General features: G+C 40.7%; 2 protein-coding genes across 2 annotated transcripts in view; both read left to right on the forward strand.

The window, feature by feature from the left end:
* Nucleotides 1-3,447: 3,447 nt before the first annotated feature.
* Nucleotides 3,448-8,177, forward strand: si:dkey-12e7.1 (uncharacterized protein LOC557553 homolog). The gene is made up of 2 exons (XM_063004600.1): nucleotides 3,448-3,529; nucleotides 5,392-8,177. Exon 2 carries the CDS (start codon nucleotides 5,464-5,466, stop codon nucleotides 6,586-6,588), a length of 1,125 nt encoding a protein of 374 aa, XP_062860670.1. The 5' UTR covers nucleotides 3,448-3,529; nucleotides 5,392-5,463; the 3' UTR covers nucleotides 6,589-8,177.
* A 7,782-nt stretch (nucleotides 8,178-15,959) lies between these two features.
* anpeplb (alanyl (membrane) aminopeptidase-like b) overlaps nucleotides 15,960-18,978 on the forward strand; it is a 34,124-nt gene continuing 31,105 nt past the window's right edge. Inside the window, exon 1 of the mRNA XM_063004601.1 lies at nucleotides 15,960-16,552. Coding sequence (XP_062860671.1) covers nucleotides 15,960-16,552 — 593 coding nt within the window. The remainder of the gene's footprint in view (nucleotides 16,553-18,978) is intronic.

Consider the following 18,978-nt stretch of genomic DNA (forward strand, 5'->3'; position numbering starts at 1 on the left):
CTGTCACACTACTGTAAGTCGCTTTGGATAAAAAGCGTCTGCTAAATGCCAAAAATGTAAATGTAAATTACCAGTTAGCCACTGTTGGCACTGATTTACTTGTTCCTGTAAACTTGTCTTACTAATAACAGTAATAAAAAACATAACTGTTGCCCTTGCCCCAGATACCCTGGGGCTGTGTAACAGATTATGTTTGCGTGCTGTTTATTTAATAATTGCGGAAAACCAGTAAACTAAAGTTAGGTATGGTCAAAAGTAAAATATTTCGCAAAAATACTAATTTAGCACATACCAAGATAAATAAGTTTACAAATTTTGCAAAAGGTTTGTGATCCATGTTGTTATAGGAGGATAATATATTTCAATTAATAGTACATGTTCCTAAATAAATAAATGACTGACAATACAAACTTAAGCGTGACAATATTCACCTGCTGCCAATTGACTAAATATTGTACAGTAGTACTCATCCTACATGCTGTGCACGTTACTGTTATTTTTTTAAATATTCCACATGCTGCTAGCTTACATTATCTGTATATTACTGTATATTGTATGTATACTGTACATACATGCACACGGTTATACATTTTCCATATATTGCCTGTATATAGTCTTACAGTTTATATATTTTTGTGTTTAATGTTCTTGTGCTTGTATACTGGATTTATACTGATACCATCAGCCGGAACCAAATTCCTTGTGTGTATCCACATACTTGGCCAAAAAATCTGATTCTGATTCTAATGTGAAGCTACTGAAGGTAGGGGAATGAAGGTGTTGCAAAGGTCTGGGTGGGGGCTGTGGAATTGTTGGGAAAGAAAAAAGATAGGTCAAGTAATGAAGATGCACACATTTGCAGTTAATCGAAATTTTCCCGAATTACTTTATAACAAATAGAGAAATTAAATCTTCTGCAAGGTTTGTTGTAAGTCTTCACTGATGCATCTAAAAGATGCATCTAAACAAAAACAAATGACAATGACAATTGGATACCATAAGAAACCATACACAGTTTTCGGAATTACATAATAAAAACATTACTGATACATTACAGAAACACAATGTCATTAATTTTTTAGGTCATATGAGTTTGCCTTAGAACCATGCACATCCCTTAATACTAATTAATAGGGTACTATTTATGGAATTTTCACCTTAAAAAATGCATTTGTTTAAGTTACCCAACCCCATAATATGTATTTTTTTAAATATGTGTTTTTCTTATTTTTTTTATAAACAGTGTAAGTGTGTAAGTGTAAAATATTTGGTTCCATCCCATAAAATATAAAATTTATGCACAAATCTGTGCTATTTTTGTAAAATTAAATTTTGTATCATAGTCAATACTTTTGTTTATATACAAGCTAATATTAGGTAGCTCACAGACTATACAGACTATACATTTGAGGCTAAATTACTCTATTTTAGGGAATCGTGATATATACACAGTTTAACAACGCCAATAGTTTTATAATACTTTGTATTACATAAACAGAGTAAAAACAATAAAAAAAACATTAATAACCGTGCTGTCACGTTATTCCTACACTCTGATTTCAGTGGCAGTGAAAAAGTGCATATGATGTCACTTCAGGCATCAGTGTATGTGATGTCTTCACATGCTGTGCGTATGTATATGACATCACTGCAGGCAGGTGGGAGTATGTGTGCAGGCTGCACATTTTTAGAAAAGGCTATGTAATATGTTTATACTCTTCTTAACTACACTTCGTTTCTCCAGTTCCAGATTTTTAAGTCTTCATCATATAAAAAACAACTAATTTACCAAATTAAATAAATGCTTCACATCAAACATAACATCTTGGCTAACGGGAACAGATGGCATGAAGAGTGCTAAAGTGCTAGAGTGCTAAATACCAGAGCTCATTTACAGCCGATACATACTGGTAATTAGCAATCCCATTATAACTCACCTATGCTACTTCATTTCTATTTGTAAATGTCACATCGAGGTTCATTATTTTTGTTTTGTCCACTAAATGTTGAAATAAATATATACATTAATGTTTAAGTGAAATACATGTTAACATGAAATACATATTACAATGAAACCAGTTTAGCTAAAATTCTAAATGGACCATTTTTGTTAAAGTAAGATATACAGATACAGGTATGTACAATATACACTGATCAGCCATAACATTAAAACCACCTTTTTTCTACACTTACTGTCTATTTTATCAGCTCCACTTACCATATAGGAGCACTTTGTAGTTCTACAATTACTGACTGTAGTCTATCTGTTTCTCTACATACCTTTTAAGCCTGCTTTTACCCTGTTCTTCAATCATCAGGACCTCCACAGGACCACCACAGAGCAGGTATTATTTGGGTGGTGGATCATTTTCAGCACTGCAGTGACACTGACATGGTGGTGGTGTGTTAGTGTGTGTTGTGCTGGTATGAGTGGATCAGACACAGCAGCCCTGCTGGAGTTTTTAAATACCGTGTTCACTCACTGTCCACTCTATTAGACACTCCTACCTAGTTGGTCCACCCTGTAGATGTAAAGTCAGAGACGATCGCTCATCTATTGCTGCTGTTTGAGTTGGTCATCTTCTAGACCTTCATCCATGGTCACAGGACACTGCTCACAGGGCGCTGTTGGCTGGATATTTTTGGTTGGTGGTTTATTCTCAGTCCAGCACTGACAGTGAGGTACTTAAAAACTCCATCAGCGCTGCTGTATCTTATCCACTCATACCAGCACAACACACACTAACACACCACCACCATGTCAGTGTCACTGCAGTGCTGAGAATGACCCACCACCTAAATAATACCTACAATGTAGTGGTCCTGTGGGGGTCCTGACCATTGAAGAACAGCATGAAAGGGGGCTAACAAACCATGTAGAGTAACAGATGGACTACAGTCAGTAATTGTAGAACTACAAAGTGCTTCTATATGGTAAGTGGAGCTGATAAAATGGACAGTGAGTGTAGAAACAAGGAGGTGGTCATAATGTTATGCCACATCGGTGTATATCCAAATGTAGCTAAAACCACAACTTTTGCACATTTCTTTTTTTTAAGTCTGCATTTACTAGTTTAAATATGTAATCTAAACCCACTTCTTAATTTTTAAGTAGATGTGTATATTTTTTGTATTTTTGTGTCATCTATACTTTAGTAGTCTTGCGCGTTCGAATGACGTCATGCGAAAACAACCATAACAAAAGCAGCTGTTTTTTTGAGCTATATTAGCCGCTAGTTTAGCTTTATTATTGCACATTTTGATTATTAATTATCGACAAAACACGTTTAATTAATTTTCTCTGTATAATAAATAACACTTTTAACATGCGTGTGTTTTGTTGTCAGCTAGCAACTCACAGCTGAGTTCGCTATTTTTGTTGTTTTTAGCTTCTTAGCTAGCTTAGCTATCCTTCTGTTTTCAACCATTATGCGGTAACTGTATTGTCAGTGTGACAAGGATATTTAGCGAGCTGTGCTAATATTTCTGCGTTTAATGTCAAGTTTGGAGAATAAACCAGCATCATAAGGTAATAATAACCTGTGTTTGAAAAGTTATTGATTGTTGCACGGTGGCGTAGCAGATAGTGTGGATACCGCAGAGCACCAGGGACCAGATTGTAACTTTTAACCACCGATCAATGTGTTTATTTCGGTGTCAAATGTAAACATTTAGGATTACTTCTTTGTTTTATATACGCTTTATTTTTTTTTATTTTGTACAGTGGTACCTTGAAACTCAACGTCAGTTAGTTCTGGGAGTGGCGTTGAGTTTAAAAGACGTTGAGTTTTAAGGTATTTTTCCCATAAGGATGTATGGGAAGCCTGTTAATGCGTTCCATGGTCCCATGGACCTGCATATATATAAGGCTAATGTCAAATGATGGGGTTGTTCTTGACACTTATACACTGAAAATAACACAACTTTAATATGAAAAACACTGAAATACAATTAAAAAACAGTTAAAAATCATTATAAAGGCCACTCAGGTGGCGCAGCGGTAAAGCATACGCTGTTCACCAGAGCTGAGATCTCGAATACATCGTATCGAATCTCGGCTCTGCCTGCCAGCTGAGGCTGAGCAGCCATATGAACAGATAGGGGCGGGACTAAAACCGGATGGGGACTCTCTCTCAGACTAGTACGATTACGACCTCTGCTGGCTGGTTGGTGGCGCCTGCACGGAGATGGGAAAGGAGTGCGGTAGAGGGTGTGGCTCTCCGTACACAGCGCTGTACTGCACTGCATTCGTCAAGTGTAGGTGATAAGATGTTTGATTGCTGTGCACGTGTCGGAGGGGGCGTGGAGCAGCTTCGTCCTCCCCAATCAGGAGCAGGGACCAGCATTAGTGAGAGGATGATTGGCGGGCAGAAATTGAATGCGCTAAAGGGGGGGGGTCATTATAAAAATACAATAAAACCTGCCCTTTACCTTTACTTCTTTATTGTTTCCTTATGCTTCTTAATTAGTGGAGAGAACAAATAAGCAGTAATAATTTTGAGGTTTTGTGTGTTTAGGGAGTTAAGTCATTCTTTTAATACATTAAGTTACTTTTTTTTAATGATAAGCATTTTAGACTCTCTCAGAAAAGCTGATTCTTACAATTTATCAGAACCCCGACTGTAACACAAGTTTAAAAGTGAAACAGGAGAAAATCCAGCTGAACATATATACATTTACATTTTCAGCATTTAGCAGACGCCTTTATCCAAAGCAACTTACATTACAGCTACAGTATACAGTCTGAGCAACTGAGGGTTAAGGGCCTTGCTCAAGGGCCCAACAGCAGCAACCTAGCAATGGTGGGGCTTGAACCAGCAACCTTTGGATTACTAGTCCTGTGCCGTAGCTTAGTGGCTACATGTGTATGCTTTCAGAGTAAATTTCAGAGTAAATTTGAGTAAATGCAGATTCGTCTCATGTTCGCACTTTGATGACGTTTTACCGCACCGCTCAAGCCGAGCGCTGAGCAAAGCAGCAGTCGCACATGTTGAGTTTAAGGGCACACATTTCTTGAGATTTCGAGTTTAGAGGACGTTGAGTTACAAGGTACGACTGTATTATTATTTTAGGTTACTACTTTCCATTTATCAGGGTCGCAACCAATTTAGGTTAGGCGCAAGGAGGAAAAAATACACTGTGATTAAATAATCACAAACTTATCAATTAATTTACTCTTAGTCATAATGTATACAATCGGATAAGTATTCTGAATGTTGTGGACTGGGAAAACGTGCTAAATTCCTTAAAGAGTGATCAGATGTAAGATTTAAACCCAGGTGTACCAACCATACTAACTGCTGGACCACTAAATTGCTGACATCGACTATGAAATTTTATATACATTTTACATAAATTACTTGTTTTGGTCTGTGTGCTGTTCCGTTTTAGGTGCAGACAAGATGGATCAATAAAGGAGCGCAACAGAGGCATGGTCACAAAACAAGATTCATATTGTTGATAATGCCTCCAAGGAAGAGACCTCTTGTCCCGGTTAGTGCAAGAAGATGGCCAAAAGACGACGATGATTACTTTCCCTTTAATTTGCTACCAGTGGAGTGTCAGCTCCATGTTCTTTCATTCCTGAGTGAGTTGGATAAGTGTAACTCTGCACTCGTATGCTCCAGCTGGAGTTGCCTGGTACGCTCTGGGAAGCTCTGGAGAGTGGCTGATTATTCTCGCCGGGGAGTGTTCCATCTCGGACAAGAAGGACTACTCGTGTCCAACAGGGAGTTTGAGCGCTGGAAATCATGGGTTCACCATTACACTCACCATCTCATATCCCGTGGGGCCAGTTTGCTTACCCTCAAAGCAAGCTTTGATTTGGGGGACCAGTGCAATAAATGGGGCGAGCTGCTTTCTCATTTGCTAGAGAATGTCCACTGCAGGGATCTCAGCCACCTAGATTTGAACTGGACATTTACTCTGCTTGAGCCGTTGGACCTTCGGGTTCATTCCGGTTCTAGCTCACACCAGGACATCATCACCAAGATGGACCAAGTTAATAACTTCCAGATTCTTTTAGACAAATTAACCAACAACTGTCCGCGAATCACCAAGATGCGCTTACACTTTGACTGGTCTGAGAAATCAGTAGCTTTAATCACTCAGTTTCAACATTTGCGCATATTGGAACTTAAGTACTTTTGGGTGTTTAAAGGAGTGAGCCCAAGCACCTTGCAGACACTGACTAAATCACTGCCTAACCTGAAGTCTCTTACTCTCCATGTTCTTGTACCACTTCGAAATTTGGGCATTTCTTACACACTTGAATCACTTTCCCTGGAGTTCCTTGATGTTTCCCCAAGCCGAGGACTGGTGTTCTCTTGCCTCAAACTGCCTGCTCTGAGAGAGCTTCGGGCCAAAAAGATTGTCCGTGGGATCACTCTGGACCGGCGCACCAGGCTCCGAATCCAGAGCAGGTGGCCTTGCCTGTATCAGGTGTTAAGGGAGGGGACACCCAAGCTACAGGTGCTTAACAGCGAACGACTCATTCCAAACTGGAGAGAGCAGAGTTACGTAGAGCTCACGTCAGTTCTCCAGCAGTCCTGTTATTGCCTGCAGCATCTGGACAGTTGGCTTTGGTGAACAAAATCTTGCAGAGTTGATGTTATAGCAAATAGATATTGATGTCAGGCTGTTGAAACCATTTAGAAACTAATTATTCGGATTTTTGTAACAACAAGCCAGCTTAAAGACATTAATGCAAGGAATAGGGATGTCCCAATCTGATGACAAGAATTTGTACTGGCGACGATGCAGATGTTTATTTTAAATAAGGATTTTAACATCATGTTTAACACTTTGATGACATTCATGACACATCAGGTAGTTACAGGTTACACATGATTCATCAGCTTAAATTCAATGTCAATCCCCATCACGGGTGATTTGTATCCTCTTTTTTATTTTATTTATATTTTTTCCCCTCTTTTCCCCCCTGTTTTTATCCCCCAGTCTAGTCGTATCCAATTACCCTGATTGCGTCCTCTATAGTGATTCGACCCTTCACCGCTGACTGAGGACGCCTCTCAACTGACATACGCCCCCTCCTGTACGCACAGTCAGTACAGACTGCATTTTTCACCTGCACGAGTCGAGTTCATACACTTGACGGGCACTGTGTACGGAGGGACACACCCCCATCAGCATTATTTCTCAGCCCTGTGCAGGCGCCATCAGTCAGCCAGCAGGGGGCGCAGTCGCACCAGTTATGAGGACCTATGATCCGACTTTCTTACCCTCTAACCCTGAACAACAGCCAATCGTTGTTCATACAGCCGCCCAGTCGGAGAAGCAGAGCTGAGATTCGATACGATGTATTCGAAACCCCAACTCTGGTAAGCTAGCGTACTTTACCGCTGTACCCCCCAGACATGGGGAGAGCATGCAAACTCAACAGAGAAAGGATCAGGACCATTCCACCTGTGAATCGAACCCAGAACCTTTCTGCTGTGATGGTACTACCCACCGAGCTACCATGCCGCCCACGACAATGCAGGCCTAAAATGCTTTATCAGTGTAGTATTACATTTTTACATATTCCAATGTAATTCTCAAACATACTTGTTCAGTAATGTATCAGCTGATCCTTAGAATTTCAGTGTCAGAAATGAATAGAAAATGGGATTGGGACATCCCTAACAGTACAAAAAAGAACATTGTACTTTGACTTCAAATGTCAGAAATCTGGTAGTTATTTGGACTGATCTTTGTTGTATCTGTTGAATCAAAGCGCACCGTTTTAATATATGACGAAGATGATGACTGTATAATGTAGGAAAAAGCAAAGCTAAGTGTTGTCTATGTCTTTGATGTGCAGACCTTGTATACTGCTGTTGACATAAAACAATAGGCAAGATGACATTATTAAAGATTTATAGGATGGGTTTTATCATCTTTTAGGAATACACGCTAGCTTACCAACAGAGAGAAGCAGTGAGGAAAATGTTGATGGAATAAGTGCTGTGATGTGTGTCAGGTCTCAACCTTTTGTGTGAATTATTTTTCTTTATTAGACGTGAACAGCAGTTCTGAAGTTTTTAATGTCAGTTTTTAAAAATGTTGTATGATTCTAAATCTTGCTTTAGGCTTATCCATGTGCTTAACTATACAACAAACCAGATCAGTAATATGACAGTGATTTGACATTCCAGACTCATGTTAAACATATACACTGATCAGCCATAACATTAAAACCACCTCCTTGTTTCTACACTCACTGTCCATTTTATCAGCTCCACTTATCATATAGAACCCTTTTGTAGTTCTACAATTACCGACTGCAGTCCATCTGTTTCTCTGCATGCTTTGTTGGCCCCCTTTTATGCTGTTCTTCAATGGTCAGGATAGAGCAGGTATTATTTGGGTGGTGGGTCATACTCAGCACTGCAGTGACTCTAACATGGTGGTGGTGTGTTATTGTGTGTTGTGCTGGTATGAGTGGATAAGACACAGCAGCGCTGATGGAGTTTTAAACACCTCACTGTCACTGCTGGACTGAGAATAGTCCACCAACCAAAAATATCCAGCCAACAGGTCCTGTGGGCATCGTCCTGTGACCACTGATGAAGGTCTAGAAGATGACCAACTCAAACTCAAACAGCAGCAATAGATGAGCGATCGTCTCTGATTTTACATCTACAAGGTGGACCAACTACTTAGGAGTGGACACGGTATTTAAAAACTCCAGCAGCGCTGCTGTGTCTGATCCACTCATACCAGCACAAGACACTAACACACCACCACCATGTCAGTGTCACTGCAGTGCTGAGAATCATCCACCACCTAAATAATACCTGCTCCGTGGTGGTCCTGTGGGGGTCCTGACCATTGAAGAACAGGGTGAAAGCAGTCTAAAAAAATTATGTAGAGAAACAGATGGACTACAGTACAATTGTAGAACTACAAAGTGCTTCTATATGGTAAGTGGAGCTGATAAAATGGACAGTGTGTGTACAAACAAGGAGGTGGTTTTAATGTTATGGCTGATCGGTGTATGTTTTAACATTGCTTTAATTGTGCATTAGTCTTAGTATTTTTAGCATGTATGCACTTTGATGGAAGAAACTGTACTTTTATTTTGGGCTCTACATCAAAGATTTTTAAAGCCAAGTAACATCAGTTAAGTGTTAAAGGTTTTTTTGTATTGACAGTATACCAGTATTTTAGTTTAGAGTAAGGTAATCAAGGTATTCTAATCAAGCTTTAATGAAGAGAAAACTGTCAAAATAACCTATGTTTCTGTGTTGTAAACTGAAGAATTATGTCAAAAACTGGTTACAGATAGTGTTCTGTGTTTTTTTTTTAAGTGAACCAGAATTGGAAGTTGGCAAACAGAATGCAGATCTAAACAAATGATGAACCATGTTTTGTTGTTATTAAACTGGATCCACTATAATTGCTTCCTCATCTGATAAATGTGCTACATAATCGTACCAGTCTTGTATGTGTAGTGCTTTATACTTAGCCATAGAGGTCACCTAAGCCTCAATTTTGTATTTCTATCATTTCTTTCGCTGACAACTCTAATTTATTAGTTTGTACCTTGCACTGATTATTTCATACTTAAAGGTCATACTAAAGAAGGTTTCTGATTATTTTCTGTTAATTATCAAATGATTGCTAAAATAAATCCATTTATATTGAACATTCCATAGTTTTATATAACTGACTCCATGTCAATACTATTTCCAATAGACATTTTGCCTTTTAAATTGGTGTCACGTGTGTCTTATTAAAACAACGAATGAAGAATAAAAATGATGTGTAAGAAAATCGTTTGTTATTAGGTACAGTGGTTGGAAAAAGTCATTGTCTTTTACAGCTAATGACTAAAGAATACATTTAAAGGACAATTATGTTTTACAAAGATGAATAAATTGTTGTTCCAAATGCTTTATCCCAAGATCCTTTAGTGTAAAATATTTTGTTTATGATTGTTGAATGTGACAAAAATACAATAAGAATAATCTGTTAATTGTCTTAAGCTCTTGTTAAATTGACAAATGTACAAAAGAAAGATTTTCAGTGTTTACATTGACCAACTTGAACTTCAGAATCTAAATAAAATTATAATAACTCATAAGTTACATACATTTTCAATAAGAGACAACTTGATTGTTGCAGTGGTAGATCAGTGGTTAAGGTACTGGACTAGTAATCAGAAGGTTGCTGGTCCTGGAAACATAAGAAATGGACCATCACACAGTGGAAAAGTGTATTGTTGTCAGACGAATCAGTATTTTAGATCTTTTTTTGGAAGAAATTGACGCTATGTGATTTAGACCAAGGACGAAAGTCAGTGCCTTCAAGACAAAAAGGATCATCCAGACTGTGATCAGCAACAAGTCCAAAAGCCAGGGTCTGTCATGGTATGGGGCTGTGTCAGTGCCCTTGGCAAAGGTCATTTACACTTCTGTGATGGCAGCATTAATGCAGAAAAGTACATTGAGATCTTAGAGCAACACATGCTGCCTTCAAGACGTCATCTTTTCCAGGGACGTCCATGCATTTTTCAACAAGACAATGCAAAACCACATGCTGCACACATTACAAAGGCATGACTGCAGAAGAAGAGGGTATGGGTACTGGACTGGACTGGCCTGCCTGCAGTCCTGACCTGTCACCTATAGAGAATGTGTGGAGAATTTTAAAACAAAAAATGTGACAATGACTGAAATGTACTGTTGCACATCTTAAGACATGTTTGCAGGAAGAATGAGACAAAATAAAAGCTGAAACACTAAATCACTTGGTCTCCTCGGTGCCAAAACGTACCAAGTGTGGTGAAAAGGAATGGCAACATTACAAAGTGGTAAATGCTTTACCGTCCCAACTTCTTTTTGGAATGTGTTGCAGGTCTGAAATGCAGGAATGGATGTTGATTAATAAATGAAATGAAGTTAAGCAGACAAAACATGAAATATCTTAGGTTCATTCTGTCTGCAATCAAATAAAAGTCAAAGATGCAGACAAATTCTCGTATGCCTCGTATGCATTGATGGATATATCAATACAAAAATCTCACAAACACATCTGCTTGTTTAAGATTTTCCAAAATACCTTCTGGCTTGGTTTCTCGGCTGTTTCAAACGGTTTCAGATCTAAAACTTGATCATTTGTGTGAGGTAAAGCTTCTACTTGAATGAAAATCTGCAGCCAGTTTTTTGTGGAAAAGGTTCCACACCCTGTCTTCCGAAGGAAATTAACATATTGATACTGGCAGTAGTTCACAGTCTTGACCAGTTACTGTTACTTCCATATATTGTACAAAGCACATTTCTGGAGAAGATGGGACATTCTGTAAAATTCATTCAAAACAAAAATATATTTGTCAGTTCATTGGAACTTTGTTTAACTGATAAAAGTACAAAGAAAAGATTTGCAATGTTTTTACCAACAAACTTAATAGAATTTTCTAAATGTAAACAAATTTAGAACAAGATGTCTGCAACATCCTTAAAAAGATGAGACAGACACATGTTTATCAGTCTTAAAACGTCTATCCTATTAATTACACTTTTTAATCATTTGGGAACTGAGGATACGAGCTGAGATTCGAACTCAAAACCTGAAAACCTTGAGATGTCAGCAGTGGTGGGCCAACATGCTTTTACTGCTGCACCAACAGAATTCCATTCTTGTGGCTCGGTGGGTAGCACTGTCGCCTCACAGCAAGAAGGTCCTGGGTTCGATCCCCAGGCGGGGCGGTCCGGGTCCTTTCTGTGTGGAGTTTGCATGTTCTCCCCGTGCGTGGGTTTCCTCTGGGAGCTCCGGTTTCCTCCCACAGTCCAAAAACATGCAGTCAGGTTAATTGGAGACACTGAATTGCCCTATAGGTGAATGTGTGTGTGTGTGTGTGCCCTGCGATAAACTGGCGCCCCGATCAGGGTGTTACTGTGTGCCTTGCGCCTACTGAAAAGCTGGGATAGGCTCCAGCACCCCCACACGACCCTGATTGGATAAGCGGTTAAGAAAGTGAGTGAGTGAATTTTAAATATTTGTACTTTATTGTACATCATTGTGTCTTTCTAATGATGCAGTCTTCTATCAGTCAGCGAGGCCTGCAGTGTCTTCCTGATCTGTCTGTTTTTGTGACCCCCTGGTTGGGGTTCTGGAAATTAGAAGTGGGAAACAGTGGCTCTTGTTGGGGCCCCAGAGCCTTAATGTCTAACCCTCTTTATACAGGCATATTCTATCTTTTCTGTCTTACTTTATCTTTTCCTGAGTTTATCTTCATTGTGGCACGGTGTGCTACTTGTTGAGACCCTGTAGTTAATTTTACATTGCTTAAAAAGTTCCATATGTAAGGTTCTAAGTAATGTTTAGATTTACCAGGGTTGGCAGTAATCAAGCTCAAGTGGGTCTGATCTTCATGGACCCTTTTCAATTACATTTGGTTAATTGGTGGATCGAGTTACCAAGCATCCCATTTTTAATTTATGGCAGACCTGTTGGGGTTCTTGCATTTCTACTTGTTATTTTCTTTTTGACCTTGGCAAATGGACCACTGTTCCATGTATTACTTTATGAATGCAGTCAAACTAGCTCTACTTGTATTGATACAACATAGTCACCAATTGTTGTCATAATTAGGAAGCCATGAAATTAAATGACATTATAGATTATTTTGTCCAACGGGGCTGGGCGCACTTTACAAGGGAGAGAACAAGGCAAGATCCCCTCACACCTGCAAGAGAAGAAACAGAACCCATTTGCAGCTATTTAATCAAGGTAGAATAATACTGTGGCCTGAAATGCGCTAACAAAAAGGGGGACAAAGCCAAATAAATCTGTGGCCAAATTATTAGAAACAAAGTAACAAATTAAAGACACAGTAACATCCTCAACACGCAACTGAGAAAGTGGATAGAAAATGGATGGTGCAGGAAAGAGAACTGGAGGTCACAATATGACAGGCAAAAAACTACCAGAAAACTACCAGCATCTGTTCTCCCAGTGTGTCTTCCTTGTGTGGCCCTAAAATGCTGCAAGACCAGGAAACCCAATTCGCAGAAACCAAAAGAATGCTGACATCCCAGGTAAGCAATCTGGCCTCACAGCTTCTTAGAAAATGCAAGTGTGCCAGCAACAAGCTGACGAAGAAGACAGAGAGAAGCCGGGATATATAGTAAACCTTCCACCTGTAACGAATTAATGTTCAACTTATTGTCAATAAGGATGGATTGACAGGTGCCCAGGTGGTGCAGCGGGATAATCTGCTAGCACACCAGTGCTGGGATTCTGAACTCTACCGAACTACCGCTCGGCTGGGCGCCCTCCTAGTGGACATAATTGGCAGTGCCTGCAGCAGGAAAAACTGGCCATAAAGCCTGCCAGGAAAAGTGGGTGGGGTCTTTGTCGCTGTGCTAGGACTCTGGTTGATAGCCCGAGGTGTCTGTAAAGGAAATGCAGGAGCCTGGAGATCAAGACATGGCTTTCACCAAAAGTGTTTGTGAATAAGAAGGGTTAGGGCTGGCAGCTCTCCTTGGACATGACCGGTGTCTCCAGCAGCGGAAGAAGAATTGAATACGCTAAATTGTGAGAAAAGGCTGGAGCCTAGCCGGGCTTTTCAATGGGCACAAGTCACACAGTACCACCCTGGACGGGGTCAGTCCATTGCAGGGCAGACACACATACACACACCAATTCAGCTATGGGGCAATTCAGTGTCTCCAATTAACCTGACTGCATGTTTTTGGACTGTGGGAGGAAACCCATGCAGACACGGGGAGAACATGCAAACTCTGCACAGAAAGGACCCGGACCGCCCCACCTGGGGATCGAACCCAGGACCCTCCTGCTGTGAGGTGACAGTGCTACCAACTAAGCCACCGTGTCGAAATGCATAAACAGAATAGCGAAAAAAAGACAGATTAACAGAGCACACAGTACGCCTCCGTGCCCCATCTGCCGGCCAAACTAGGCAGCACAGAAAGACTCGACTCCTAACATGGGTGAGCTGCTGAACCCCAATCCGCAGCCAACCTATTACACCTCTGCATCCCCAAATTAATATTCTAGTCTGCTGTATTTTTTTAATATTTTGTTTCTGCATTTACTCCTCTTTTTCTCCCGACTTTTTAGTGTCCAATTGCCCGATTACGTCATGCTTCCTCTCCACTAATGCCGACCCTCGCTCTGATTTGAGGAGAACAAAGCTAACCCACGCCCCCTCCGACACATGGGCAGCAGCCGTATGCATTTTTTCACCCACACTAGGCCAGTGCATATCTGCAAATCAGCACTGGGTACGGAGAGACACACCCTGAGCAACGCACTTTTTCTCCGCCTCTGTGCAGGCACCATCAGTCACTAGGAGGAGTCTCTATCTGGCTTATTACCCCACCCCTATATGAACAACAGGCCAATCGTTGTTCATGTGGCCGCTCAGCCCAGCCGGATGGCAAAGCTGAGATTCGATACGATGTATTTCAGATCCCAGCTCTGGTGTGCTAGTGTGTGTTTTTACTGCTGCACCACCTTATCGGCACATGTTTATTTTTGACCCACAACAAACTGTTAAAACCAGTTATATTATATAAAAACATGTTCCAATAATTGTTACAGAAGAAGAAAAGTTGCCAAAGTTATCGATATCCCCAAATTGCTAAGATGTATGTCCCTTACAAATGTGTGCAAAACTTTGACCCCAGCTGTACACTATATGACTCATACTGTCACAATTTTTATTTACTGTTTTCTGTAACAGTCCAGTTACGTATAAGCGAGAACAGCACATTCCTTATCAGTGAACAAAGTACATGGCAAGTTAAACACTGCTCATGAACAATAAAGATAGAAATAAACAATATGGCCAAAAGTATGTGGACACAGTTGAGGTGTTTAGCCTCAACATTACATTATATATTTTCTGCATACTACCTTGTGGCTACATTAATGATCTTTTGACTATGTGGGCACAAATCCTCACAGGCACACTAAACTTGTGGACGGCCTTACCGAAAGAATAAAGGCTGTTGTAGCTGCATGTGGGGGAACCTGATATTAATTTCAATGGTTTTGGAATGGAATATTCAAAAGTTTAATGGTCAGGTGTCCACATACTTTTTGTTATATAAGAGTAGTAGCTTAAGACTTCCTAAATACAGTCGTAGACCTGATACTGCTGTTACCTATTGTTTCATACACTTCATACAATGTTTTAATTCTAAAATGAGTATTGTTTAAGAAGTGCTGTGTTCTACATTCCGTTTACAAGCATATACTCCCAGCACATACCCCATCGTACATTTTATCTGCTCGTCAGAGCCTGGATTTCTACTTTTCTTCTTCTTTTTCTCATAGGATATACAATCCGGGGTGGGAAATAGGAGCCAAAATCTCCTCCCCTGATATACTTTTCACAGAGAAACACATGTTACCAATTTGACTTGTGCATGTGTACCAGATCAGTAGTGCTAGAACAGTGGGGTTGTCCAACGTCCCACCCAGAAACACAGAGTTTCAGAAACACTTCTGAAGAAAAGCACGCTCATTTTGGACTTGTCAACATCCAGACCTGAATGTAACCTTAAGGGCACGTGATGGAGTCAAGCCTGACAACGTGTGGACACTTGTTTAATAGGTTTAATTCAGGCAATGAGTCAAACTAAATTGTACAGCTTTTCTTGTAAGACTGGTTGTGCGTGATTAGTGGATTGTGTGTTGTGTCGCAAAACTTCCTCTTCTGAGATCTTCATTGCGCTAGAATAAGAAGACAAGTTCCTGATCCAAAGGTGAGAACAATGGATTTGACAGATTAGATGCAAAGGGCTTGTTTACCTGCTGATCCACGCTCATCCATGGTTAATGTGTAATCCAAATTAAGGTGGCGTCTTTGTGTCTTGGCTATACACGTTTCCTGGATTTATGAGAAGTATCAGAGTCTAATTAAGACGTCTGGGTTCTTCTGACAGCTCGAAGTTACTTCTCGAGGTCTTTCAGATGGTACAGACATGGCTAAGGGAGTGTATATCTCTAAGGCCGTGGCTATTGCCACTGCAGTGTTGACAGTGTCTGCCGTTTGCGGCATTGTCGGCATGATTGTCCTGTACCAGATACAGGTGAAAATAAATCCACCGGTGCGACCAACAACTCCAATTCCGACGATGACGATTCCGACAGGTCCGCCACCAACTCTGAGACTTCCTGACAGTTTGATTCCGCTCAGCTACCAAGTTTTTCTTCAACCCTACCTCTACACAAGGTTGTCTAATGGCACCGAGCAAGATTATGTTTTTAAAGGAAACTCAACAGTAAGATTACAATGTGTTAAAAATACCAGGAGTATCTTCCTTCACGCTTTCAACCTTTCGATCAGTGAAGTTGCGGTCACCCATTCCTTCACGGGTGAAAGTCTGAAAGTTGAGAGATACAAAGTGCACAACAACGACTCAAATTTTTTTGAGATCCAGCTTAAGGATGTGTTGGTAGGAAATGGAAGCTGTTATGATCTTTTTACTAAATTTGAAGGAGAACTTGGTGAATGGACCGGCCTGTATGCCAGCTATTACACCGAGAAAACAGATGAAGATGAAGATGAGATGAGGTAAGCACATTTGTCATGTTTAAAATGTAACACAGATATTTTGGCCCATCTTTGTCAGCAGTGTTTGGTGCTTGTATTGGCTCTTGTTGATTTTCCTTTCATTTCCATGACGGGTCGGGTTCCAATCATGAAACACTGGCCGCAGGGCAGAAATAGCCTGGACAGGGCACCAATCCAACGCAGGGCTTTGGTATTCCGTCTTCCCCTCCAGTCACTTCTGTTTAAATGCCTGGCCAGTCAATAGCACCGCTGAGATCTGGTGGGCTAGCTTAATAAACCACTGAATCCCATAAGTGGCCTTATTGATTTTCTTAACTTAAAACCTGAGGACTAACTTTCTAGCTTATTCTGTTAATAATGAGTTCCTTACAACAGATATTGATGATTTTTAAAAAATACAATAATGATTTCCTCACAACTTACAGCCTCAAAGAGGATTTACGGTAAAAGGGTTTAGTCCAAAGGGTTTAGTTTGCATACAACATGTTTTCTGAATGGACAGAGAGATTTCCGGTTCACCTCACTTCCAAGTCTTTGGACTGTGGGAGGAAACCAGAGCTCTCGAAGGAAACCCACACAGACACGGGGAGAACATGCAAACTCCACACAGAAAGGACCCGGACCGTGTATTTGTATAATGTCAATAAAACAGTGTACAAAGAGAAATGACAAAAAGTTAAAAAGAAAGGTCCATGTATCATGCAAAAAGACAGTTGTTGTATTACAACTCAGAAGAAGGTGTAAACAGTGGACATACAAGTCATAGATATAGAACGTCAGTGTTTCTTCAACGTTTATGCACTCCTACAGTGTATCACAAAAGTGAGTACACCCCTCACATTTCTGCAAATATTTCATTATATCTTTTCATGGGACAACACTATAGACATGAAACTTGGATATAACTTAGAGTAGTCAGTGTACAACTTGTATAGCAGTGTAGATTTACTGTCTTCTGAAAATAACTCAACACACAGCCATTAATGTCTAAATAGCTGGCAACATAAGTGAGTACACCCCACAGTGAACATGTCCAAATTGTGCCCAAATGTGTCGTTGTCCTTCCCTGGTGTTATGTGTCAAGGTCCCAGGTGTAAATGGGGAGCAGGGCTGTTAAATTTGGTGTTTTGGGTACAATTCTCTCATACTGGCCACTGGATATTCAACATGGCACCTCATGGCAAAGAACTCTCTGAGGATGTGAGAAATAGAATTGTTGCTCTCCACAAAGATGGCCTGGGCTATAAGAAGATTGCTAACACCCTGAAACTGAGCTACAGCATGGTGGCCAAGGTCATACAGCGGTTTTCCAGGACAGGTTCCACTCGGAACAGGCTTCGCCAGGGTCGACCAAAGAAGTTGAGTCCACGTGTTCGGCGTCATATCCAGAGGTTGGCTTTAAAAAATAGACACATGAGTGCTGCCAGCATTGCTGCAGAGGTTGAAGACGTGGGAGGTCAGCCTGTCAGTGCTCAGACCATACGCCGCACACTGCATCAACTCGGTCTGCATGGTCGTCATCCCAGAAGGAAGCTGAGGCACAAGAAAGCCCGCAAACAGTTTGCTGAAGACAAGCAGTCCAAGAACATGGATTACTGGAATGCCCTGTGGTCTGACGAGACCAAGATAAACTTGTTTGGCTCAGATGGTGTCCAGCATGTGTGGCGGCGCCCTGGTGAGAAGTACCAAGACAACTGTATCTTGCCTACAGTCAAGCATGGTGGTGGTAGCATCATGGTCTTGGGCTGCATGAGTGTTGCTGGCACTAAGGAGCTGCAGTTCATTGAGGGAAACATGAATTCCAACATGTACTGTGACATTCTGAAACAGAGCATGATCCCCTCCCTTCGAAAACTGGGCCTCATGGCAGTTTTCCAAGAGGATAACGACCCCAAACACAACCTCCAAGATGACAACTGCCTTGCTGAGGAAGCTGAAGGTAAAGGTGATGGACTAAACCCAATTGAGCACCTGTGGCGCATCCTCAAGTGGAAGGTGGAGGAGTTCAAGGTGTCTAACATCCACCAGCTCCGTGATGTCATTATGGAGGAGTGGAAGAGGATTCCAGTAGCAACCTGTGCAGCTCTGGTGAATTCCATGCCCAGGAGGGTTAAGGCAGTGCTGGATAATAATGGTGGTCACACAAAATATTGACACTTTGGGCACAATTTGGACATGTTCACTGTGGGGTGTACTCACTTATGTTGCCAGCCATTTAGACATTAATGGCTGTGTGTTGAGTTATTTTCAGAAGACAGTAAATCTACACTGCTATACAAGCTGTACACTGACTACTCTAAGTTATATCCAAGTTTCATGTCTATAGTGTTGTCCCATGAAAAGATATAATGAAATATTTGCAGAAATGTGAGGGGTGTACTCACTTTTGTGATACACTGTAAGTACTTAAAGTTACTAAGAGTGGG

This window comes from Trichomycterus rosablanca, chromosome 11, assembly GCF_030014385.1.
Source record: "Trichomycterus rosablanca isolate fTriRos1 chromosome 11, fTriRos1.hap1, whole genome shotgun sequence".
Lineage (NCBI taxonomy): Eukaryota > Metazoa > Chordata > Actinopteri > Siluriformes > Trichomycteridae > Trichomycterus > Trichomycterus rosablanca.